This window comes from Ranitomeya variabilis, chromosome 6, assembly GCF_051348905.1.
Source record: "Ranitomeya variabilis isolate aRanVar5 chromosome 6, aRanVar5.hap1, whole genome shotgun sequence".
Taxonomy (NCBI): domain Eukaryota; kingdom Metazoa; phylum Chordata; class Amphibia; order Anura; family Dendrobatidae; genus Ranitomeya; species Ranitomeya variabilis.
This window is the reverse complement of record NC_135237.1, coordinates 151,637,965-151,665,468: the sequence shown is the minus strand read 5'-3', so window position 1 is coordinate 151,665,468 and position 27,504 is coordinate 151,637,965. Positions and strand designations below refer to the sequence as shown.

At 42.4% G+C, this 27,504-nt stretch overlaps 1 protein-coding gene across 1 annotated transcript in view; it reads left to right on the top strand.

Moving 5' to 3' along the window:
• Positions 1 to 27,504, top strand: part of CNTNAP2 (contactin associated protein 2) — a 3,158,824-nt gene that overhangs the window by 1,640,375 nt on the left and 1,490,945 nt on the right. Inside the window, exon 8 of the mRNA XM_077269131.1 lies at positions 7,945 to 8,209. Coding sequence (XP_077125246.1) covers positions 7,945 to 8,209 — 265 coding nt within the window. The remainder of the gene's footprint in view (positions 1 to 7,944; positions 8,210 to 27,504) is intronic.

Below are 27,504 nucleotides of genomic sequence, written 5' to 3'. Positions count from 1 at the left end.
TCTATTTTCTCCTGTTACCCTTGGTAAAATAAAACAAATTGGAGCTGAAATAAATTTTGTGTGAAAAAAAGTTAAATGTTCATTTTTATTTAAACATTCCAAAAATTCCTGTGAAACGCCTGAAGGGTTAATAAACTTCTCGAAAGTGGTTTTGAGTACCTTGAGGGGTGCAGTTTTTAGAATGGTGTCACACTTGGGTATTTTCTATCATATAGACCCCTCAAAATGACTTCAAATGAGATGTGGTCCCTAAAAAAAAATGGTGTTGTAAAAATGAGAAATTGCTGGTCAAATTTTAACCCTTATAACTCCGTCACAAAAAAAAAATTGGTTCCAAAATTGTGCTGATGTAAAGTAGACATGTGGGAAATGTTACTTATTAAGTATTTTGTGTGACATATGTCTGTGATTTAAGGGCATAAAAATTCAAATTTGGAAAATTGCGAAATTTTCCAAATTTTTGCCAAATATTCATTTTTTTCACAAATAAACGCAAGTTATATCGAAGAAATTTTACCACTATCATGAAGTACTATATGTCACGAGAAAACAATGTCAGAATCGCCAAGATCTGTTGAAGCGTTCCAGAGTTATAACCTCATAAAGGGACAGTGGTCAGAATTGTAAAAATTGGCCCGGTCATTAACGTGCAAACCACCCTTGGGGGTGAAGGGGTTAAGGAGCTTATCTAGATGTGTGGTGAGCACTTTGAACCCCCAAGTGCTTCACAGAAGCTTATAACGTAGAGCCGGGAAAATAAAAAATCATATTTTTTTCCACAAAAATGATATTTTTGCCCCCCAATTTTTATTTACCCAAGGGTAGCAGGAGAAATTGGACCCCCAAAGTTGTTGTGCATTTTTCTTGAGTATGCCGATACCCCATATGTGGGGGTAAACTACTGTTTGGGCGTACAGCAGAGCTTGAAAGGGAAGGAGCGCCGTTTGTCTTTTCAATGCAGAATTGGCTGGAATTGAGATCGGACTCCATGTCGCATTTGGAGAGCCCCTGATGTGACAAAACAGTGGAAACCCCCAATAAGTGACACCATTTTGGACACTAGACCCCTTTAGAAATTTATATAGATATGTGGTAAGCACTTTGAACCCTCAAGTGCTTTAAAGAAGTGGAGCCATAAAAATAAAAAATCATATTTCTTCCACAAAAATGATTTTTTTGCCCCCAAATTTTTATTTTGACAAGTGTAACAGTAGAAACCCCCCACAATTAACACCATTTTGGACACTAGACCCCTTTAGGAATTTATCTAGATGTGTGGTGAGCACTTTGAACCCCTAAGTGCTTCACAGGAGTTTATAACGCAGAGCCATTAAAATAAAATCTTTTTTTTTCCTCAAAAATGATTTTTTTTGCCCGCAATTTTTATTTTCACAGGGGTAACAGGAGAAATTGGACTCCAAAAGTTGTTGTCCAGTTTGTACTGAGTATGCCGAAATCCCATATGTGGGGGACCATTGCTTGGGCACACATCAGGGCTCAGATGGGAAGTAGTGATGTTTTAAAATGCAGACTTTGATGGAATGGTCTGCGGGCGCCATGTTGCGTTTGCAGAGCCCCTGATATACCTAAATAGTAGAAATTCCCCACAAGGGACTCCAATTTGGAAACTAGACCCCCAAGGAGCTTAGCCCGATATTTGGTGCTTCACAGAAGTTTATAACAGAGCCGTGAAAATAAGAAATCATATTTTTTCCAGAAAAATGATTTTTCACCCCCAAATTTTTACTTTCACAAGGGTAAGAGGAGAAATTGGACCATAAAAGTTGTTGTGCAATTTGTCCTGAGTACACTGATACCACATGTGGGGGGGAACCACTGTTTGGGTGCATGGCAGAGCTCGGAAGGGAAGGAGCGCCGTTTTGGAATGCAGACTATGGTCTGCAAACATCATGTTGCATTTTCAGAGCCTCTGATGTGCCTAAACAGTAGAAACTCCCCACAAGTGACCCCATTTTGGAAACTAGACCCCCCAGGGAACTTATCTAGATGTGTTGTGTGAACTTTGAACCCCCCCAGTGTTTCACTAAAGTTTATAATGCAGAGCCGTGAAAATAAAAAATCTATTTTTTCCCAAAAATTATTTTCTAGCCCACAATTTTTTATTTTCCCAGGGGTAAAAGGAGAAATTGGACCCCAAAAGTTGTTGTCCAATTTGTCTTGAGTATGCTGATGCCCCATATGTGGGTTTAAACCACTGTTTTTGCACACGGCAGAGCTCAGAAGAAAGGGAGCACCATTTGACTTTTTGAATGCAAATTGGCTGGAATCAATGGTGGTGCCATGTCGCGTTTGGAGACCCCCTGATGTACCTAAACAGCAGCAACCCTCCAATTCTAACTCCAACCCTAATCCCAACACACCCCTAACCCTAATCCCAACCCTAGCCATAACCCCAATCACAACACTAACCCCAACACAACCCTAACCCTAATCCCAACCCTAACCATAACCCTAATCCCAAACCTAACCCTTATCATAACCCTAACCCTAATCTCAACCCTAACCCTAATCCCAACCATAATCCCAATACTAAAACTAATCCCAACCCTAACCCTAATCCCAACTCCAACCCTAACTTTATCCCCAACAATAACCCTAACTTTAGCCCCAACCCTAACCCTAACTTTAGCCCCGCTCACTTTAGCCTAACTCTAACCCTAATGGGAAAATGGAAATAAATATATTTTCTTTATTTTATTATTTTTCCCTAACTAAGGTGGTGATAAAAGGAGGGTTTATTTACTATTTTTTTTTTATTTTGATCACTGTGATAGGGTCTATCCCAGTGACCAAAATGAACCAATAGGAAAAATCTTCCTATTGCTGCCGGGTGCCAGCCGGCATATGTCAGCAGGCGCACTGCGCTTGCATCCATCTTTTTCTTTCCAGAAGAAGACACCAGTGGCCGTGGGGGGATGCAGGAGGACCCAGGGACACCGGGAGACACTGGTAAGTATCGGAGGGATCGGGGACCCTATTTTTCTGTCTTCTGATGTGCGATCACATCAGAGGACAGAGAAATTGAATGGCAAGTCGCACTTTTTTTGTGGTCACCGTTATACAGATAATAACAGAGATCGCAACCCAGGGGTCAGTAAAAACCGACCCGAATCATGTTCTCTGGGGTCTCGGCTACCCCTGGCAGCCGAGACCCTGGAGAAAATCCGACTCTGGGGTACACCATACACTTTTCCACAGCAACAGCGCTGTATCCTTAACTACCGCCGTTAAAAGGCGTATCGGAGGTCGTTAAGGGGTTAAATAATGAGCGAACCACACGATCCCCTAGGTGAGAAATATAAATCTTTCATTTTTACTTCCACCTTAAATAAGGTTACCCTATTGTGTGCACTTTCTCCACAGCTCGTACTGCTAAGAACATGTTTCATTGTTATTAGTATGATGCTTATTATGTGCAGGCGCAGATTACCAAATTCGTTTTTTATACATTTGTTTGGCAAAAATATGATTAAAACAGGCATAAGTTCTGATGATTCTTCCTCTGACATGAGCAAATTATCAGGTAAAGTTAAACATATGTTTCCAACAAGGTTAGTATGCTACAATAGACTTGCGCAGGTACAGCCACTTTATGTATGCATCAATTTTGTAATTGGGTCTCATTAAAAATGTTGCACCGTTTGGCCTTTACAAACTCTTTATATTCTCTACCATTCAACTTTTGGTGTGTTCTGGGGTCATAAATATGTTAAAAGAGCTAAGAAAGGACAGCTAAAAGTTAGAAAAGCTTCTGTCAGACCCTCAAAATTAGCTCACTGACAGATTTTCAGTTAACTCACTCTCCAGCCAGCATTAGATAATGTAACACAAAAGCTTTAGAAGGCAACCAAGCTTAATGTTCAATAAGAATCAATTGCAAAAAGTATTTTTTATCCTAAAATACATTTAAGTAATTTAAAAATCACTCCCAAATGTGGACAACCCCTTGAACATCTTTATGCCATGGTAGTTTTTCTTTGTTTTTTTCATTTTCATTTTTTCCTCCCTTCTTCCAAGAGCTATAGTTTTTTTTAAAATTTTTCCATCAATATAGCCATATAAGGATTTGTTTTTTGTGGGGCAAGTTTTACTTTTCAATGACACCATTGATTTTACTATAGAGTATACTGGAAAGCGACGAAAAAGTTACAAGTACGGTGGAATTTAAAAAATAAATTGCAATTGCACAATTGTTTTTTGGGTTTTTTACTTACCATGTTTACTATATGGTAAAACTGACCTGACAGTATGATTCCACAGATCAGTACGAGAACGTAGATACCAAACAAGTATAGTTAATTTTTTATTTAAGTAGTGAAAAAAGTTTCTGAAATTTTGTATGAAAAAAAGCTTTTCCGAGAGCTGAAATGTCATTTTTCAGGATCTGGAGCTGAATGAGGGCTTATTTTTGTGCCCTGAGCTGACATTTTTATTGGCACTATTTTTGGGTACATACGATGTTTTGATTGCCTTTTACTGCATTTCATTGCAATGTTGTGGTGACAAAAAATGTAATTCTGGCATTTTGATTTTTTTCTCTTTATGCCGTTTACCGATCTGAATAATTTACCTTCTACTTTGATAGATCAGACATTTATGAACGCAGTGATATGTGTATTTTTTACTGTTTCAATTTCAAGGAGGAAATAGTGGGTGATTTGAGCTCTTGTGTTTTTTTTATTTTTTTACATTTTTTAAAACTTTTTGCTACTTTTTACTGTATTGAATAGTCTCCTTAGGAGACTTGCAGCTACAGTCTTCCGATTGATTGTGCTATATACATAGCAGTGCTATACATAGCAAAATCATGATCTCCTATAAACACCGGCCATGAGCCAGTGTTCACAGGAGTATTGTAATGACAGACATGAGGGTCTTCTGCAGATCCCCAGCTGTCATGACAAAATATTGGCGCCCCCCAATCACATGGCAGGGGCATCGATAGGCGAGATTTCTGACGCGCTGCCGCTGGCATGTGTTAGTTCCTGCTGTCAGAGATTGAAAGAGGGATTTAACTGGTTAACAGCTGTGGATGGATTAAATCAGCTGTCATGTGTGGGGAAAGATGCAGGCTCTGTGCCAGAGCCCGCATCAAAGTCGGGAACATGACATATGACATAAATATATGTCGTGAAGGGGTTTAGGTATTTAAAGAGACACATCAGAACAGAATATTGGACCCTTAAGTAACATGGTTTTAGATATTGGTTATAAACTTTTAGTCCATATTTCAGAGCAGAAAACTATTTGAAAATCATGATAGACCAGCAATGAAACTCTAGATCATTGGATAAAAAATTCAATATAATGAATACATTTTTTAAAGGGAACCTTCTACCTTAGAAAACACTATTCACCTGCAGTTATAAAGTTAATCTATGGGAAAATGGCTTTACAATACTGCAAGGTTGAAATACTTAAAGTGTGGCTACCCAAAGAAAATTAAAGGTAATCTGTCAGAAAGATTTTTGCTATGTAAACTGAGGACAGCATGAGGTACGAGTTAAAACACGGAACTCAATGAAGCATCACATGTCCGGCTGTGTGGTGTTGCTTTCTTACACTGAATCTTGTGATTAACATTGCTGTAACTAGCTGGCGGTGTGCTTTCCAGTCTGACTTTGCCAACTTCTGTGATAAGCAGTTCACCATTTACGCTGTGTTCCAAATTATTATGCAAATTGGATTTCAGTGTCATAAAGATTTAATTGTTTTGTTTTTCAAATAAACTCGTGGATGGTATTGTGTCTCAGGGCTCAATGGATCACTGAAATCAATCATAAACACATTTGATAATTAGTTTTGCAGGTGATTCTAATTAAAGGAAAACTACTTAAAAATGATGTTCCACATTATTAAGCAGGCCACAGTTTTCAAGTAACATGGGAAAGAAAAAGGATCGCTTTGCTGCCGAAAAGCATCAAATAGTGCAATGCCTTGGTCAAGGGATGAAAACATTACATATTTACCAAAAACTTAAGCGTGCTGTTAAGAGATTTGAGGCTAAATCTGAGCACAGACGTGTTTGTGCTGATAAAGGCATAATGAGGAAGGTTTCTGCCAGACAAATTCATTGGATTAAGAGAGCAGCTGCCAAAATACCATTACAAAACAGCAAACAGTTATTTGAAGCTGCTGGTGCCTCTGGAGTCCCCCGAACCTCAAGGTGTAGGATCCTTCAAAGGCTTGCTGTGGTGCATAAACCTACTATTCGGCCACCCCTAAACAGTGTTCTCAAGCAGAAATGGTTGCAGTGGGCCCAGACATACATGAAGACTAATTTTCAAACAGTCTTGTTTACTGATGAGTGTTGAGCAACCCTGGATGGTCCAGATGGATGGAGTAGTGGATGGTTGGTGGATGGCTACCATGTCCCAATAAGGCTGCGACGTCAGCAAGGAGGTGGAGGAGTCATGTTTTGGGCCGGAATCATGGGGAAACTGCTGGCAGGGCCCTTTAAGGCTTCTGAAGGTGTGAAAATGACCTCTGCAAAGTATATAGAGCTTCTGACTGACAACATTCTTCCATGGTATAAAAAGCAGAAACGTGCCTTCAGGAGCAAAATCATCTTCATGCATGACAATGCACCATCTCATGCTGTTTAGAATACCTCTGAGTCATTGGCTGCTATGGGCATAAAAGGAGATAAACTCATGGTGTGGCCACCATCTTCCCCTGACCTCAACCCTATAGAGAACCTTTGGAGTATCATCAAGCAAAAGATCTATGAGGGTGGGATGCAGTTCACATCAAAAAAGCAGCTCTGGGAGGCTATTCTGACTTCATGCCAAGAAATACAAAAACTCAAGTTCAATGGATGCAAGAATAGTGAAGGTGATATCAAAGAAGGGTTCCTATGTTAACATGTAACTTGGCCTGTTAGGATGTTTTGGCGTTAAATAGCTTTTTTATTCAGTGAATGTGACCTCCTAATGCTGCAAATTCCACAAATGAGCATTTTCAGTTCTTTAAAACATATCAAATGTTTAGAAATTCTACTGTGCCTAATAATTTGGATCAGTGCATTTTGAGTTTTTATTCATTTGGAGATTATACTGTTATCATTGGTAGGTTTCTTCAATAAAATTCGATGTATACTCTAACGGGTGATGACTTTTATTAGACCGACTGTCATTTGCACCAACCATTTAGGAAAATCCGAGAAAAATGTAATTTGCATAATAATTTGGAACATGGTGTATAGCTATGTAAACAGGGAACCTGGTGTGGGAGAGGTTAGCTTTCTCAGCTCTGCTGCATTGCTAAATCTAAAAAATCTGATTTAGTCAGAACGACTGGGCCCAGTAAACTAAGTGATACATTGTTGGATTCAGGGTGTCTTAGATGAGGTAGGTTCAACCTGCTGACAGATTCCCTTTAACTTATTTCCTCCCAGGAGCCACTGGCTTTCAGTCATGGGAGCATACATGGATTGGCTACAATCACCATTCACAGCACCACTCACTATCCTGTGAATGGTGGCTGTAAGCACTATCCAACATTTTGATTGACAGCTCACTCAAAGTATTGTGAGCGCTGTAGTCAACAGTGACTGTGACTGCCCCATGCACTCCCCGCGAGCTGAAATCTGGTGGCTTCCAGGAGGAAATAAGTTTATTTTCTCCTGGTAGATCATTTTCAGTAAGGTGGTTAATCAGCATTATAACTCTATTTAAACACAGATTAATCTTATATCAACAAGTAGATATATTTTTTTCAAGATGACAGGTTCCCTTTTAAATTACATAAAAGTAAAAGAAAAGCAGTTAAAACAGCAAAAGAACAAACTCGTTGCCTAATGCTTGTACTGCAATTATAGAGAAATGTGGCTAGTTTTCATAGGAATGTTTTCTTAATTTTCATGTCTCGTATATTTCTTACAATTACAAAATATTAAAATGTGCATTTATTTTCTACTTCCAGGACCATCTCAGTTTTACCTGTGTTGAATCACATGCAGTTCCGGTCTTCTTTAATGCTACAAGTTATTTGGAAGTTCATGGACGAGAATCAGAAGATGTGTTATCCATCAGCTTTCATTTTCGCACCTGGAATCCAAATGGTCTCCTTCTTTTCACCACTTTTTCTGATGAGGTTGGAAGTGTTGAGATAAACCTAACTGAAGGCAAAGTTTTTGTCCACATAAACATAACAAAGTCCAGAAAGAATCGCATTGACATCTCTTCAGGTATGAACTGTATTTATAATGAATATCCAACAATGTTTCCTAAATTCAATATACTATAATATATGGAATTGTATCTTAGACTTTCAGTTTTGTGGCATAACCAGGTTTTCGTAAAAAATGTTAGGGATAATCAGCCTTTTTTCTACTAGAAATTATGAATTTCTGAATCATTCCGACAATAAAGTGGTTACCTATTATTTCTTTATTGTAACAAGTGTTTAGGAAACATGATTTTGCGACACTAATATGTAGGCATACCAGTTTCTCTTATGACATTTGTTAATGCAGCCTTCCTTACAGGCTTACAGGCTGCACAGGTTTCCTGTTGTGAAAATGGCTGAAAATGGAGAATCATGTGACCAGACCTGCCCATCTGCCTCCTCTAGTTGGAAAACTCAGCACTTGGGAAAGCAATGGATTTTTTGGAGGAGGTTGATAGAAAGATTTGGTTATATTCTCATCCACAAGCAGCTATTTCCTCGACAGGACAGCTGTACAGTATGTAAGGAAAGATAATAATAATAATAATCTTTATTTATATAGCGCCAACATATTCCACAGCGCTTTACAGTTTAACAGTTTCAAACACAACAGTCATAGGTAACAACGTTGACAATACAGTAATAAAGCAAAAATAAGACAAAATAAGACAAAATAAGATGACCCTGCTCGTGAGAGCTTACAATCTACAATGAGGTGGGGAGATACAAAGCACAGGTGTGTATTTACAATGGTGTATTTACAGTGATGGTCCAGCCATCTTCCGGGGGTGGGGGTAGATGGAAGTAGTGAATGGGTTACACACGCACAAAAACATAAAATGAGTTTGATTAGGGAACGTGATAGGCCGCTCTGAACAAATGTGTTTTGAGCGAGTGCCTAAAGCTATGCAAGTTGTGGATGGTCCTAATGTCTTGGGGTAGAGCATTCCAGAGGATTGGCGCAGCACGGGAGAAGTCTTGGAGTCGGGAGTGGGAGGTACGGATTAGTGCAGAGGTTAGTCGAAAGTCATTTGCAGAGCGCAGAGGTCGGTTAGGCCGATAGACAGAAATGAGGGAGGAGATGTAAGGGGGTGCCGCACTATGGAGAGATTTGTGGGTGAGAACAAGTACTTTGAATTTTATCCTGTAATGAATGGGCAGCCAGTGTAACGACTGGCGAAGAGCGGACACGTCCGAGTAACGATTAGCCAGATGGACAACCCTGGCTGCTGCATTAAGGATAGACTGGAGAGGGGAAAGTCGAGTGAGGGGGAGGCCAATTAATAGAGCGTTACAGTAGTCCAGACGGGAGTGGATTAGGGCAACAGTGAGAGTTTTTGTTGTCTCCATGGTGAGAAAAGGGCGGATTCTAGAGATGTTCTTTAGGTGTAAGCGGCACGAGCGGGCAAGACATTGTATGTGGGAGGTGAAGGAGAGATCGGAGTCAAACATAACACCCAGACAGCGTGCCTGCTGCCGGGGTGTTATGATGGTGCCACCCACGGAGAGGGAAATGTCAGATTTAGGGAGGTTAGTAGAAGGCGGGAGCAGAACAAGTTCAGTTTTGGAGAGCTTGAGTTTCAGATAGAGAGCGGACATGATGTTGGAGACTGCAGACAGACAGTCAGTGGCGTTCTGTAGTACAGCGGGGGTAAGGTCAGGAGATGACGTGTATAGTTGTGTGTCATCAGCATAAAGATGGTACTGAAAGCCAAATCTGCTGATGGTCTGTCCAATTGGGGCTGTGTAGAGGGAGAAGAGAAGGGGGCCAAGGACTGAGCCCTGGGGTACCCCGACAGTGAGAGGAAGAGGAGATGAAGTGGAGCCAGAGAACAGAACACTGAAGGAGCATTCAGAAAGATAGGAGGAGAACCAGGAGAGAGCAGTGTCCTTAATGCCTAGTGACTGGAGCCTAGAGAGTAGGAGAGGGTGGTCAACAGTGTCGAAAGCTGCAGAAAGATCGAGGAGAATGAGCAGAGAGTGGTCACCATTACATTTTGCTGTCAGAAGGTCATTGGTCACCTTGATGAGTGCAGTTTCTGTCGAATGTAGGGCGCGGAAACCAGACTGTGAAGGGTCTAGAAGGGAATGGGTGGAGAGGTAACGGGTAAGGCGGGAGTAGACTTGGCGCTCCAGGAGTTTTGAGATGAAGGGGAGATTGGAGACTGGTCTGTAGTTATTTGTGCATGATGGGTCAAGGATGGTTTTTTTTAGTAATGGAGTAATGATAGAGTGTTTGAAGGAGGAGGGAAAAATGCCAGAGGTAAGGGAGAGATTAAAAATTGTAGTTAGGTGAGTTGTGACGACTGGAGAGAGAGACTGGAGGAGGTGTGAGGGAATGGGGTCGGTGGTGCATGTAGTCGGACGAGAAGAGGAGAGGAGCTTGGAGACTTCTTCTTCTGTGATGGGATCGAATGTGGAGAGTGAGCCAGGGGAGATGCAGGGAGGGATGGGAGTCCTTGCACTTGGTGTCTGGGAGCGGATTTCCTGACGGATATTGTCTATTTTCTCTATAAAGTGGGAGGCCAGGTCATCAGCACAAATGTCTGTGATAGGGTCTTGTGCTTTTGGCCTGAGGAGGGAGTGAAAGGTGTTAAAAAGTTTCTTGGGGTTGTTGGATAGTGAGGAGATTACTCGGACGTGTCCGCTCTTCGCCAGTCTTACACTGGCTGCCCATTCATTACAGGATACAATTCAAAGTACTTGTTCTCACCCACAAAGCTCTCCATAGTGCGGCACCCCCTTACATCTCCTCCACTAACAAGGGCAGGAAGAGATCCTATCATACATACATATTAGTTTTCGTGCAAGAACAGGGATTCCAGCTCATTAATCTTACAATATAATTCTCCCACAGAAGCATAGGCAGATGAGCTGGTCAGACATCAATGGTGAAAGAATATCTGGCACTCCGTGTGAATGGACTAAAGTCTTCAAGTTCATTTCAAGAACATAAATATAGACAGGACAGCCCAGTGAGCAAAACCAACGTGTTTCGCCCAGAAGGTTTTAATCATGGTTTTGCTGACTGAGTTCTCCTGCTATATTTATGTTCCTGAAATAAATTTAAATATTTTAGCCCTCTCATGGAGTTCCGGGTATCCTTTCACCAACATATACTGTACATTAGTGAGTACAAAATCCCTGTTCCCAACTCACTTGTTAAAATAAGGATAAAGTGGCTAAACCTTTTGCGTTGTTGCCTAATTAATTATGAAAATGAACGCAATCTCTGAAGTTCAAAATGTAATTTACAAGGTGGTTCTGCAATGTTAAATTGCCAGATTATTCAACAGAAATTATGATTTTGTTAAAGGGAAACCAGTCAAACTATTTACCTGTAGACATAGGGTTAATTTTTACAATGCTGCCTGGTTGCCTTATTTATGATCTTACACTGACTCCTTATCTGAATTTATACTCCATCTGCTAGATATCGGAAAGTATTTCTTATAGATGAAAGGAAAAGTTATGGCACAACTGGATGTAAACACTGATAGTGTCATAAAACGCTTTAGGCTTAATATGGAAAAATCGGGCTACTAAGTTTTAGGGATCAATGCAGCAAAACTGTGTTCAAATGTTATATTCATAATACAGAGAGTAAATTGCAGCCATATTTTTAATGTATAAAAATGGTTCTTAGCAGAAGAGAGAGCGGAAAGATAACTCCATCTTTTAGGATCTTAGGTAAGTATAGATCCTTTTACACCAGCAGAATTCTGCCATTGATGACTGGCTGACTGTTGGTAAAACACGTGGTTCAATAGTCTTTTAAAGACCTTTTACATAGGTTGATTCAAACTTTATTGAGATATTGGTAGCCAAACAGTTTGCATATTGTTGCGAACACATACCTTGCTTACACAAGGGAATGTGCTGCCTAGAAAAAATAATTTTAGGCCACAATAAAAATGCAGTTAATAAATGACCTATGTAATCACTGCAATATTTACATGGGTCAAAGAATAGGAGCAAGCATTCTAAAGAGCACTCATTCGATCAATTATTGGCTAGTGCTAAAAGCCTTCAGATTCTAAGTCGGCAAGGGCAGGTTCCTCTCCCCTCTGTACCAGTCTGTCATCATAAATTTGTGTACTGTAAATGATATCTATAACCCTGTATGTAACCCCTTTCTCATGTACAGCACCATGGAATTAATGGTGCTATATAAATAAATAATAATAATAGTAATAATTCTGTTGGGTGAAAGATGAGTTTAATTTCATGCAAAAATTAATTTTTTAATACAGTGGGTATGGAAAATATTCAAACTCCTTTACATTTTTCACTTTTTGTTTCATTGCAGCCATTTAGTAAATTTAAAAAAGTTCATTTTTTTCTCATTAACGTACACTCTGCACCCCATCTTGACTGAAAAAAAGAAATGTAGTAATTTTTGCAAATTTATTAAAAAAGAAAAACTGAAATATCACATGTCAAAAGTATTCAGACCCCTTGCTCAGTATTTAGTAGAAGCACCCTTTTGCGCTAGGTACCACCATGAGTCTTCTTGGGATTTATGCAACAAGTTTTTCACACCTGGATTTTAGGGTCCTCTGCCATTCTTCCTTCCAGATCCTCTACAGTTCCATCTGATTGGATGGTGAACGTTGGTGGACAGCCATTTTCAGGTCTCTTCAGAAATGCTCAATTGGGTTTAGGTCAGGGCTCTGGCTGGGCCAGTCATGGTCACAGAGTTGTTCTGAAGCCACTCCTTTGTTATTTTAGCTGTGTGCTTAGGGTCATTGTCTTGTTGGAAGGTGAACCTTCGGCAAAGTCTGAGGTCCAGACCACTCTGGAAGTTGTTTTCATCCAGGATATCTCTGTACTTGGCCGCATTCATGTTTTCTTCAATGGAAACCAGTTGTCCTGTCCCTGCAGCTGAAAAACACTCCCATAGCATGATGCTGCCACCACCATGTTTCACTGTTGGGATTGTATTGGACAGGTAATGAGCAGTGCCTGGTTTTCTCCACACATACCGCTTAGAATTATTACCAAAAAGGCATATCTTCATCTCATCAGACCAGAGAATGTTATTTCTCATAGTCTGGGAGTAATTCATGTGTTTTTTAGCAAACTCTATGCGGGATTTCATATGTCTTGCACTGAGGAGAGGATTCCGTTGGGCCACTCTGCCATAAAGTTGCAACTAGTGGAGGGCTTCAGTTATAGTTGACTTTGTGGAACTGTCTCTCATCTCCCTACTGCATCTCTGAAACTCAGTCACAGTGATCTTGGGGTTCTTCTTTACCTCTCTCACCAAGGCTCTTCCCTCACTGTTGCTTAGTTTGGCTGGATTGCCAGGTCTAGGAAGACTTTTGATGGTCCCAAACTTCTTCCATTTAAGGATTATGGAGGCCACTGTGCTCTTAGGAACTTTGAGTACTGCAGAAATGTTGTTGTAACCTTGGCCAGATCTGTGCCATGCCACAATTCTGTCTCTGAGCTCCTTGGCCAGTTTCTTTGACCTCATGATTCTCATTTGGTCTGACATGCACTGTGAGCTGTGAGGTCTTATATTGACAGGTGTGTGTCTTTCCAAATCAAGTCCTATCAGTTTAATTAAACACAGCTGGACTCCAATGAAGGAGTAGAACCATCTCAAGGAGGATCACAAGGAAATGGACAGCATGTGACTTAAATATGAGTGTCTGAGCAAAGGGTCTGAATGCTTATGACCATGTGATATTTCAGTTTTTCTTTATTAAATTTGTAACAATTTTTTTACATTTGGGTTTTTTTCAGTCAAGATGGGGTGAAGAGTGTACATTAATGAGAAAAAATGACTTTTTATGCTTTTACCAAATGGCTGCAATGAAACAAAGAGTGAAAATTTTAAAGGGCTCTGAATACTTTTTGTACCCACTGTATGCTTGCTTGTTAACTAGGGTTTTGAAGACTTTTTAAAAATTACTTCTGGAGTCTTCAGTTTTTAAAAGTCATAAAGGGTTCTAAGGGGTTCCATTTCTCCTTGTGGAGAGTGACATTCCTGACATGCCAGTGTAAGGAGACTTCAGGGCCTTACAATGCTCCCCTGAGAAATATAATATGCAAACTGCCTCACCAGAGAGAAAGAGGACTTGACTGCTAGTGCCACCTATTGGAAATAGCAATCCTAAAGGTCAATATCGACCCATTAATGAGCCTTGCCATATTACTTAGGATAAAAAACAAATTTGAATATTATTTTGTAGACACATGTTTCAGGGTGTTCACCTACTCATTGCAAAGCATGAGATTAGATTTGGCTGTACGAAAGGCCTCTGACTGAGGTCTGCAGGATAATGTGTGTGATTTTGTGTCAGACATGTTACTCTCCACAATGAGAAATGTTACCTCTTAGATCATAATAAGAGGACTTTCATACAGTCAAATCAGAGCGTTTGTTTTGCACTGAGAAGGAGCAATAGCCTGATACATGTTTCTGCAAATTAAAATTCTGTTTTGTCTTTTAGCCTAAGTCATGTGGCAAGGCTCATTAATGGGTTGATATTGACTTTTAAGATTACTTCTTCCAATAGGTGGCACTAGAGTTCAAGTTCTTTTCCTCTCTTAGGAAGCAATTTTCATAAAAAAAAAGTCATAAAAAAGCAAATCATGTAATTGACTTACTGTAATTTTGTTACTGCATGGAAAAATGAAAGCTTAATTCATATGGGGTATAAATTGGGTTGATATCATACCCCAGAAGTGCATACACGCATTTCTAATTCGGCAGCCTAATCATCAGCTTGCCCTGGCCAAGCACTGGATAGCAGTCCTGTTCTCCTCCTGCTCTTGAGTTGCGATCTAAATACTATATACATCCTTAATTAATGTAATCTTATCATAAAACCTAGCTGTTGGGTCTATACAACCTGAATTTAGGGCTCACGTCTTGCTAGCCACTAATGTACATCCAAAAATGGCTTTCGAAACTGGAAATAAAAAAGTAGCAAGAAGCTATTCACAAGTTAGAATACATATTTGTATTCCTTTAAGCTAACAAGAAAATATAATGTGACACAGGAAAGTTTTTTAAATGAAAGAAGCCATATATAGTACAGCATTATTAGTGTATTGTTTCCTGAACGATACAGAATAGTTGTTTGCTGAATGCAATACTTCAAATTAAATATATTCAAATGAGTTAACTCAGAACACAGCTGTCTCATGAGAGCCACAAAGTTTTGTTGTGCAAATTAGAAAGGTAGCTCTGCAGATATATTTTACTCAGATGACACAATTTTATGGGCCTTTAGCTCTTTTTCATGAAATTTTCATTTTTTTCCCAAATCAGAAATTGAATTCCTTTGCCTTGAGCTTATTTTCCACCTCTTAGTTAACATTTCATTGTTAATCCTGAGACTCAAGGCCCTGTCTTTCTATATGTCCTGTCAACACAAGGGTATTAGAATTGTGAGATATGGATATCTTTTTGTCACATAAATCTGCATCAGATAAATCTGCCTCCTGCCACAAGGCAGCTCTCAGCCCTTGGGAGTCTTTTGTGAGTGTCATATTGTCATAAGCAAATCAGTTCACATTTAGATTGTACCGAAGGTGAAAGTAAAGTCCCATGGGAGTAATGTTATCATTTGATAGAAGTATATAAAATATACTTCATTAGAGTTCCAGGGCAGAACCTGTTCTAATTACAATAATTTATTATGTGATACTTATCTATTTGGTGGATGCAAAATTAGTATTTTATTAGATATATTCAGCTCTTATTTCTGCATTTTATCACAGAAATGGAAGTGGAGTGCAGGATGCTAATACTTTCCAGAAACTCACAAACAGCAATTTCCTACATGATGACCGTTTATGATTGTCCGCAAGAGCAGTGTCATGGTATAGCTTTAGTAACCAAAGGTTAAACCCCCTTTATTGCTAAGGTTGTTTGGATTTTGTTTTCTCATTACTGTATTCAGAGTTCTAAGATCTTAGTTTTATTGCCCTCCACACCCATGGGCGTGGAATCATGGGCGGACATACCGCCGGTTCAACTGGTGCGGCTGCACCGGGGCCCGGAGGCTCTGGGGGGCCCCTGCAGGGCGGCTAATATAGAGGGCAATCTGGCCAGTCTATCTGGCCCCGAGGCTCTGGGGCGCCCTGGCCAGATTGCCCTCATGTGTGGCAGGCAGGGAGCAATCCCTTCAGCTCTGCTGCCTGCAAGAGAAAATGGCAACGGATCTGCAGGGGATGAATCCATCCTGCTTCCTGTCTCACACAGACAGCAGCGGCTGAATGACATCATCATTCCGCGCTGCGGCTGTGCGAGACAGGAAGCTGCCGGCGTGCAGCTGCAGGATAGGATCCGTGCACAGAGGAGGGACATCTCCTGTCTTCTTCACAGCTGCTCCTCCTGTCTGGTGCTTGTTGTTAGATCACCCCCCTTCTCCCTGCACACACTTCCAGCCTGTGCAGAACGGCGTCTGCACACTCATTGCTGGAAGGAAGCTGCAGCTGTGTGCAGGACCTCAATCACCCCCTGAACAGGAGGTAAAGAACGGTCTGAATGTGACGGATTGTTTGCAGAGTAAAGAGGGGAGGCAGGGGCTGCAGTCAGAGACTAGAAGCAGTGATTTACTGACTGTGACCCCCAGAGCTTTGTGTTCTCTGGTCAGTGCAGGATTTTCATCCACACACAGCAGGGACCAGAGAGCTCAGAACTCGGGAACACAGTCACTAAATCACTGGGTCTATTCTCTGACGGGTCTCCAGTCATCACTGCAGTATCAGATCCAGGCTGGGACTGACCCCTGAGCCCATCCCCCAGTGAAGACTTTTTCACATATACTGTATCTGTTGCATTAAACACACAGGTACAATACATAGACACATATAAGGGTATGTTTCCACGGTCAGTAAACTCTGCAGATTGGACGCTGTGTACATCCGCAGCATCCAATCCGCAAGCAGCCGGATGTTACAGCATAGTGCATGAGATTTCAAGGAATCCAATGTCCACTATGTATGCAGCGGCACCCGCAGCTTCCCTGCGGAGACGGACATGCGGCGCATCTTTCTAGACCGTAGCATGTCTATTTATCTTGCGGAGACACTCAGTCTCCGCAAGATAAATATCACAGTCCAATGTATAGGATGCGGTGATTCCGCATGGTTCAATGAACACATGCAGAATCATCACTCGTACAAAAGCCGGCAGCGCTTTGGACCGAGCGGACATGTGCTGCATCCAAAGCGCTGCCGATTCCTGACCGTGGAATCATACCCTTATACATTAATGTATAGTATGTCACATATGCAGTAGACACAGGTGTTTATTATACAAGGGCATATTCTACAGTATATGTATGCATTTTATATAGGTATGTACTAAGAGTGCACTTCATATATATGGTTATACACTGATGCATTGATATACTGTAGGCAGCTACATCATTTTTGCCTACTACTAGTTTTGAAAAATCTCCCCAGACTGTATAAGCTCTTAACGAAATATGACATACTGCGTACATCATATGTTGTCTTCCTGCCTTCATGCAGGCTCGCAAGCTGATCCCGCATATTTCCTGACAAATGATGGCAGTGATATTCAGCCATCATCTGTCACTAACAGCCACTGTTCACCTGTTAAACACCGCTGTGGATCTGTGACAGCAGCATTTACAGCATGTCGGCAGGGGAGAGTGTTGATCAGCCTGTTGACAGCCTGTACCTGTCATGACAAATTTCTGTGAAAACCAGCCTGCAGCTGACTTTCATAGGAGATTGTGATTTTTACAATATTCAGCAATACTGTGGCACTGCTAAATATAGCACAAGTAATCGGATTATTGAAGGTTCAAGCCCCCTAACGGGACTAACAATACAGAGAAAAGTAAAAGAAAAATGCTTTGAAAAATATGAAAAAAAGTTAAACTTACCCTCCTTCAAGTTAGGAAGTACAAAAAAATACACATCTTTGGTATCACTACATCAGTAATGGCGTGTCATGGTCATAGTGTGGTGATAATTCTACCTTGTATGTGGTATTATTCGGTCACTATATGATGATAATATGGTCTGGTCACAGTGTGGCAGTATTTGTCCCTGGTATGTAATATTATTCGGTCACTCTGTGGTGGTTAAATGTGATCTGGTCACGGTGTGGCAGTGTTTGTCTCCTGTATGTGATATTCGGGCATTATATGGTGGTAACATGTGGTTTAGTCATGGTGTGGCGGTATGTGTCCCATGTATGTGATATTATTCGGTCACTATGTGGTGGTAATTTGTGGTCTGGTCACGGTGTGGTGGTATTTGTTGCTTTTATTTGGTATTATTTGTCTTGGTATAGGGGACTGTGTTGTGTATTGAGGTCACTTGTTCTCACTGATATCAATAAGGGGAAGATTATTGATTTCCAAAACAGTCGAAGTACTTGGAGGTTTTACCCCTCCCTGTCCTGTGACTATTACACAGTAGAAAAGATGCACTTACATTTGTTCTCCTGTGAAAACAGGTAATCACCTATCCTAAGGCCACTTTCATACGTTCAGTATGTGGTCAGTATTATACATTAGTATTTGTAAGCCAAAACCAGGAGCGGCGATAAATGTGGAAGTGGTGACGTGTTTCTATTATACTTCTCCTCTGATTGTTCCACTCCTGACTTTGCCAAAACAAAAGCTGCAGGCTATGTATGTAATCTGGTGTTTGATGGGAACTGTTAATGTGTGATTGGTGAGGACGTGGTGCAGAAGTGGAGTTTTTCCAAGAGTGGGCAATGAGACTGTGGAAAGTTCGAGGTGTGGAGGCAGAGCTGGGGTGAAGCCTTAGCGGAGTCTCAAGGGGCCCGAAAATTTTGACAGCATGGGGCCCTGAAATTCCTAGTGGCAGCCCTGGGTGGAGGAGAGGGCAATGATGGGGGTGATGAGGCAGAAGGCAATGATTGGGTTGATGGAGAGGGCAATGATGGGGCAGAAGGCAATGATTGGGTTGATGGAGTGGGCAATTATGGGGGTGATGGGGCAGAAGGCTGTTGTGAATTCCGCTCTTGGGCTCCCTCCGGTGGTTGTAAGTGGAACTGCTGCTCCTTGGATTTAGCAGTCAGCAGCTGCTTCCACTGATCGTCTATTCTGGCTCGGCTATTTATCCTGGCTCTATCCTTCAGCTAGTGCCAGTTGTCAATGGTTCCTGCTTGGATTCACATCTCTCTTGGATTTCCCTGATATTCTGACCAGTTCAGCAAAGATAAGTCCTTGCTTTGTTCTTTTGCTTTCCACTTGTTGTGGACTTAATCGTTCAGCACATTCTATGTTTTTTTTTCTAGTCCAGCTTGTCAGTATGGATTTATTCAGTTAAGCTGGAAGCTCTGGGAAGCAGATTTACCCTCCGCACCTTTAGTCAGGTGTGGAGATTTCTGTAAACTCTGTGGTGGATTTTTCTAGTTTTTAATACTGACCGCACAGCATTCTGTCCTGTTCTATCTATCTAGCTAGATTGGCCTCCTTTGCTACATCCTAGTTTCATTCTGTGTATGTCATTTCCCTCTCCACTCACAGTCAATATTTGTGGGGGGCTGTCTGTCCTTTGGGAATTTTCTCTGAGGCAAGATAGCTTTCCTGTTTCTATCTTTAGGGGTAGTTAGTCCTCCGGCTGTGACGAGGTGTCTAGGGAGTGACAGGAACATCCCACGGCTACTTCTAGTGTTGTGTTAAGCTCAGGAACTGCGGTCAGTACAGGTAACACCTCCTCCAGAGCACCTCCCATGTTGCTCCTAAACCACCAGTTCATAACAGTACAACTGGCCAAAAATGAATTAAATGCATCTCAAAAGAAGGAAAAAAGAAAAATTCTGAGCCATTTTTTTTTCTGTAATCTGTTTTGTCTTTTTTTTCCTCTTAATCTCTGGGTGGTTCAGGATTTTGGCGCTGGCATGGATGTTCAGGGTCTCGTGTGGATCAACTTGCTGCAAGAGTACAGAGTATCCAAAATTATGTTGACCAAACTCCAGCTTTAGAGCCTAAAATTCCTACTCCTGATTTGTTTTTTGGGGACAGATCCAAGTTTTTGAACTTTAAAAATAACTGCAAATTGTTTTTTGCTTTGAAACCCCATTCCTCTGGTGATCCCATTCAGCAGGTTAAAATCGTCATCTCTCTGCTGCATGGTGACCCTCAGGACTGGGCATTCTCCCTTGAATCAGGGAATCCGGCATTGCCTAATGTAGACGCATTTTTTCAAGCGCTCGGATTATTGTATGACGAACCTAATTCTGTGGATCATGCAGAAAAAACCTTGTTGGCCCTATGTCAGGGTCAGGAAGCGGCAGAATTATACTGCCAGAAATTTAGAAAATGGTCTGTGCTCACTAAATGGAATGAGGATGCTCTGGCAGTAATTTTCAGAAAGGGTCTTTCTGAAGCCCTTAAAGATCTTATGGTGGGGTTCCCCACGCCTGCTGGTTTGAGCGAATCTATGTCTCTAGCCATTCAGATTGATCGGCGCCTGCGCGAGCGCAAAGTTGTGCACCATATGGCAGTGTCCTCTGAGCGGAGTCCTGAGCCTCTGCAATGTGATAGGATTTTGACTAGAGCAGAACGGCAGGGATTCAGATGTCAGAATGGGCTGTGTTTTTACTGTGGTGATTCTGCTCATGTTATTTCTGATTGCCCTAAGCGTACTAAGAGGGTCGCTAGGTCTGTTACCATCAGTACTGTACAGCCTAAATTTCTCTTATCTGTGACCCTGATTTGCTCATTATCGTCCTTTTCTGTCATGGCTAGTGTTGAGCGATACCGTCCGATACTTGAAAGTATCGGTATCGGAAAGTATCGGCCGATACCGGCAAAGTATCGGATCTAATCCGATACCGATACCCGATACCAATACAAGTCAATGGGACACCAAGTATCGGACGGTATCCTGTATGGTTCCCAGGGTCTGAAGGAGAGGAAACTCTCCTTCAGGCCCTGGGATCCATATCAATGTGTAAAAGAAAGAATTAAAATAAAAAATAGGGATATACTCACCTCTTCGGCGGCCCCTGGACTTTACCGCCGTAACTGGGAGCCGTTGTACCTAAGAATGCACGCTTGAAAGACCTTAGGTGACGTCACGGCTTTGTGATTGGTCGCGTAGCGGTTTTCGCCTGCGGAGCGCAATTATGACGTTGGCAATCGGAAGTTGTTGGCTATGAAGTGGACATTTGAGGAGTGGCGACATTGGCTTGAGGGAGCCAAGCACCGCATTGTGGTCTTGACCGATCATAAGAATCTGATTCGGCCAAGCGGCTGAACCCTAGACAGGCTCGATGGTCCCTGTTTTTCTCCCGTTTTGATTTTGTGGTCTCGTATCTTCCGGGATCTAAGAATGTTAAGGCTGATGCCCTCTCTAGGAGTTTTTTGCCTGATTCTCTTGGAGTCCTTGAGCCGGTTGGCATTCTTAAAGAAGGGGTGATTCTTTCTGCCATCTCCCCTGATTTGCGGCGGGTGCTTCAGGAATTTCAGGCTGATAAACCTGACCGCTTTCCAGTGGGGAAGCTGTTTGTTCCTGATAGATGGACTAGTAAGGTAATTTCTGAGGTTCATTGTTCAGTGTTGGCTGGTCATCCTGGGATTTTTGGTACCAGAGATTTGGTTGCTAGGTCCTTTTGGTGGCCTTCCTTGTGCCTTGTTCCTTGTTCCTTGTAGGATGTGCGTTCTTTTGTGCAGTCCTGTGGGACTTGTGCCCGGGCCAAGCCTTGCTGTTCCCGCGCTAGTGGGTTGCTTTTGCCTTTGCCGGTCCCTGAGAGGCACTGGACGCATATTTCCATGGATTTTATTTCGGATCTTCCTGTTTCCCAGAAGATGTCTGTTATCTGGGTGGTTTGTGACTGGTTCTCTAAAATGGTCCATTTGGTACCTTTGCCTAAATTGCCTTCCTCCTCTGATTTGGTTCCATTGTTTTTTCATCATGTGGTTCGTTTGCATGGCATTCCAGAGAATATTGTGTCTGACAGAGGTTCCGGCTGTGTCGAGGTGTCTAGGGAGTGTTAGGCACACCCCACGGTTACTTCTAGTTGCGGTGTTAGTTCAGGATTGCAGTCAGTACAGGTTCCACCGTCTCCAGAGAAAGTTTCATGCGGCTCCAAGGTCACCAGATCAAAACAGTACAACTGGCCCATAATGAGTTAAATGCATCTCAGAAGAAGGGAAGAAAAGTGTTGAGCCATTTTTTTTTCTGCAGTCTGTTTTATCTTTTTTTCCCTCTTTATTTATGGGTGGCTGAGGAGTCTTGTGCCAGCATGGATGTTCAGGAATTAGCTTCTCGTGTAGACCAGCTTGCTGCTAGGGTACAGGGTATTTCTGATTATATTGTTCAGACTCCAGCTTTAGAACCGAAGATTCCTACTCCTGATTTGTTTTTTGGTGATAGGTCCAAATTTTTGGGGTTTAAAAATAATTGTAAATTATTTTTTGCTCTGAGACCACGATCCTCCGGTGATTCCATTCAGCAGGTTAAAATTATCATCTCCCTGCTGCGTGGTGATCCACAGGATTGGGCATTTTCCCTGGAATCTGGGAATCCGGCCTTGCTTAATGTAGATTCCTTTTTTCAGGCTTTGGGTTTATTATATGATGAACCTAATTCTGTGGATCAAGCGGAGAAAACCTTGTTGGCCCTGTCTCAGGGTCAAGAGGTGGCAGAATTGTTTTGTCAGAAATTTAGAAAATGGTCTGTGTTGACTAAATGGAATGATAATGCTTTGGCGGCAATTTTCAGAAAGGGTCTTTCTGAATCCGTTAAAGATGTTATGGTGGGGTTTCCCACGCCTTCCGGTCTGAGCGATTTTATGTCTCTGGCCATTCAGATTGATCGGCGATTGCGGGAGCGTAGAACTGTGCGCGCTGTGGCGTCATACTCAGAGCCAATTCCTGAGCCAATGAAGTGTGATAGGATTTTGTCTAGAACGGAACGACAAGGATTCAGACGTCAGAATGGGTTGTGTTATTATTGTGGTGACGCTTCTCATGTCATTTCAGTCTGCCCTAAGCGGATAAAGAGGATCGCTACCATCAGTACTGTACAACCTTCTGTTATCGGTGTCCTTGATTTGCTCATTGTCATCATTCTCTGTCATGGCGTTTGTGGATTCAGGCGCCGCCTTGAACTTAATGGATTTTGAGTTTGCCAGGCGTTGTGGTTTTCCCTTGCAGCCTTTGCAGAACCCTATTCCTTTAAGGGGGATTGATGCTACACCTTTGGCTAAAAATAAGCCTCAGTTTTGGACACAGGTGACCATGCACATGACGCCAGCCCATCAGGAAGATTGTCGATTTTTGGTGTTGCATAATTTGCATGATGTTATCGTGCTGGGTTTCCCGTGGTTGCAGGTACATAATCCTGTATTGGATTGGAAATCTACGTCTGTGACTAGTTGGGGTTGTCAGGGGGTTCATAATGATGTTCCTTTGATGTCAATCTCCTCTCCTTCATCTTCTGAAATTCCAGAGTTTTTGTCTGATTTTCAGGATGTATTCGATGAGCCCAAGTCCAGTTCCCTTCCACCGCACAGGGACTGTGATTGTGCTATTGACTTGATTCCAGGCAGTAAGTGTCCTAAGGGTCGACTTTTCAACCTGTCTGTGCCTGAACATACCGCCATGCGGAGTTATGTTAAGGAGTCTTTGGAGAAAGGGCATATTCGGCCATCTTCTTCACCGTTAGGAGCAGGTTTTTTTTTTGTTGCTAAGAAGGATGGCTCCTTGAGACCTTGTATTGATTATCGCCTCTTGAATAAGATCACGGTCAAGTTTCAATACCCTTTACCTTTGCTTTCCGATTTGTTTGCTAGGATTAAGGGGGCTAGTTGGTTTACTAAGATTGACCTTCGGGGGGCATATAATCTTGTTCGTATTAAACAGGGTGATGAATGGAAAACTGCGTTTAATATGCCCGAAGGCCATTTTGAATACCTTGTGATGCCATTCGGGCTCACTAACGCTCCATCTGTTTTTCAATCCTTCATGCATGATATCTTCCGGACTTATATTGATAAATTCTTGATTCTATATTTGGACGATATTTTGATTTTTTCCGATGATTGGAAGTCTCATGTGGAATGGTATTTCAGATCCTTCGTGACAATGCTTTGTTTGTGAAGGGGTCTAAGTGTCTCTTTGGGGTGCAGAAGGTTTCTTTTTTGGGCTTTATTTTTTCTCCCTCATCTATGGAGATGGATCCGGTTAAGGTTCAGGCCATTCATGATTGGATTCAACCCACATCCGTGAAGAGCCTTCAGAAATTTTTGGGTTTTGCTAATTTTTATCGCCGTTTCATTGCTAACTTCTCCAGCGTGGTTAAACCCTTGACTGATTTGAAGAAAAAAGGAGCTGATGTGGCGAATTGGTCCTCTGCGGCTGTCTCTGCCTTTCAGGAGCTTAAACGCTGATTTACTTCTGCTCCGGTGTTGCGCCAACCAGATGTTTTTCTTCCGTTTCAGGTTGAGATTGATGCTTCTGAGATTGGGGCAGGGGCCGTTTTGTCTCAGAGGGATTCTGTTGGTTCTTTGATGAAACCGTGTACCTTCTTCTCCCGCAAGTTTTCGCCTGCTGAACGCAATTATGATGTCGGCAATCGGGAGTTGTTGGCTATGAAGTGGGCGTTTGAAGAGTGGCGACATTGGCTTGAGGGAGCTAAGCACCGTATTGTGGTCCTGACCTATCATAAGAATTTGATTTACCTCGAGTCTGCCAAACAGCTGAGTCCTAGACAGGCTCGATGGTCCTTGTTTTTTTCCCGTTTTGATTTTGTGGTTTTGTATCTTCCGGGTTCTAAGAATATTAAGGCTGATGCCCTCTCTAGGAGTTTTTTGCCTGATTCTCCTGAGGCCCTTGAACCGGTCGGCATTCTGAAAGAAGGGGTGGTCCTTTCTGTCATTTCCCCTGATTTACGGCGGGTTCTTCAGGAATTTCAGGCTGATAGACCTGACCGCTGTCCTGTGGGGAAATTGTTTGTTCCTGACAGATGGACTAGTAGAGTGATTTCTGAGGTTCACTGTTTTGTGTTGGCTGGTCATCCTGGTATTTTTGGTACCAGAGATTTGGTTGGTAGGTCCTTTTGGTGGCCTTCGTTTTCACGTGATGTGCGTTCTTTTGTGCAGTCCTGTGGGACTTGTGCGCGGGCCAAGCCTTGTTGTTCCCGTGCTATTGGGTTACTTTTGCCATTGCCGGTCCCTGAGAGGCCCTGGACGCATATTTCTATGGATTTTATTTCTGATCTTCCAGTTTCCCAGAGGATGTCGGTTATCTGGGTTGTTTGTGACCGGTTTTCTAAGATGGTTCATTTGGTGCCTTTGCCTAAGGTTCAATTGTTTTTTCAGCATGTGGTTCGTTTGCATGGTATTCCGGAGAATATTGTGTCCGACAGAGGTTCCCAGTTTGTTTCTAGGTTTTGGCGGGCCTTTTGTGCTAGGATGGGCATTGATTTGTCTTTTTCTTCGGCGTTCCATCCTCAGACAAATGGCCAAACTGAGCGAACTAATCAGACCTTGGAAACCTATTTGAGATGCTTTGTGTCTGCTGATCAGGATGATTGGGTGGCTTTTTTGCCGTTGGCCGAGTTTGCCCTTAATAATCAGGCTAGTTCGGCTACTTTGGTTTCGCCTTTCTTTTGTAATTTTGGTTTTCATCCTCGTTTTTCTTCGGGGCAGGTTGAGCCTTCTGATTGTCCTGGTGTGGATTCTGTGGTGGACAGGTTGCAGCAGATTTGGACTCATGTGGTAGACAATTTGACGTTGTCTCAGGAAAAGGCTCAACGTTTTGCTAACCGCCGTCGGTGTGTTGGTTCCCAACTTCAGGTTGGGGATTTGGTTTGGTTGTTTTCCCGTCATGTTCCTATGAAGGTCTCTTCCCCTAAGTTTAAGCCTTGGTTTATTGGTCCTTATAGGATTTCTGAGATTATTAATCCGGTGTCTTTTTGATTGGCGCTTCCGGCCTCCTTTGCTATCCATAATGTCTTCCATAGATCTTTATTGCGGAAATATGTGGTGCCCGCTTTTCCCTCTGTTGATCCTCTGGCCCCCGTGTTGGTTGATGGGGAGTTGGAGTATGTGGTTGAGAAGATTTTGGATTCTCGTTTTTCGAGGCGGAGGCTTCAGTACCTTGTCAAATGGAAGGGTTATAGCCAGGAGGATAATTCTTGGGTTTTTGCTTCTGATGTCCATGCTGCTGATTTGGTTCATGCTTTTCATCTGGCTCGTCCTGATCGGCCTGGGGGCTCTGGTGAGGGTTCGGTGACCCCTCCTCAAGGGGGGTACTGTTGTGAATTCTGCTTTTGGGCTCCCTCCGGTGGTTGTAGGTGGTAATGCAGTTGCCCCTGAGTTGCAGCCCTGGTCAGGTGTATCTGCTGATTGCAGATCTGACTGGGGTATTTAGGCGTGCAGGATTCATTAGTCTTTGCCAGTTGTCAATTGTTGTTGGGAGGTGTAGGACCTCTGCCTAGTTCCTCCTGCCTTTCTGCCAAATCAGCAAAGATAAGTGTCTGGTTCTTTTTCCCTGTGGCACACATGTTGTGTGCTTCACAATTCAGTGCTATTCTTTGTGTTTTCTTGTCCAGCTTAGATTGTGTCAGTATTTTCTCAGTCTTGCTGGATTCTCTGGAGTGGCAGATATACATTCCATGTCTTTAGTTAGATTGTGGAACTTTTTGTATTATCTGCTGTGGATATTTTTGGAAGGGTTTTAATACTGACCGCCTAGTTATCTGTCCTATCCTTTCCTATTTAGCTAGAGTGGCCTCTTCTGCTAAATCCTGTTTTCTAACTGCGTGTGTCTATTCTTCTCCTACTCACAGTCATTATTTGTGGGGGGCTGCCTATCCTTTGGGGGTCTGCTCTGAGGCAAGATAGCATTCCCATTTCCATCTATAGGGGTATTTAGTCCTCCGGCTGTGTCGAGGTGTCTAGGGAGTGTTAGGCACACCCCACAGCTACTTCTAGTTGCGGTGTTAGTTCAGGATTGCAGTCAGTACAGGTTCCACCGTCTCCAGAGAAAGTTTCATGCAGCTCCAAGGTCACCAGATCATAACAGGGGTGGTGGGGAGGAGGCAATGATGGAGGTGGTGGAATGGGCAATAATGGGGTGGTGGGGAGAAAGCAATGATGGAGGTGGTGAAGAGGGCAATTAAGGAGGTGGGGAAAAGGGCAATAATGGGATGCGGGGGAGGAGGACAATGAGGGATGTGGAGGATTGGGGTAAGAGGAAGGGGGATTTGGATGGGAGGAAGGGGGATTTATAATGGATTTAGGAACAGGGGAAGGTGGAGGAAGACGTTATTATCGATAATTATTATGTCTAACGCAGTCCCTTAGTATAAAGTGTACTCACTTATTATGTA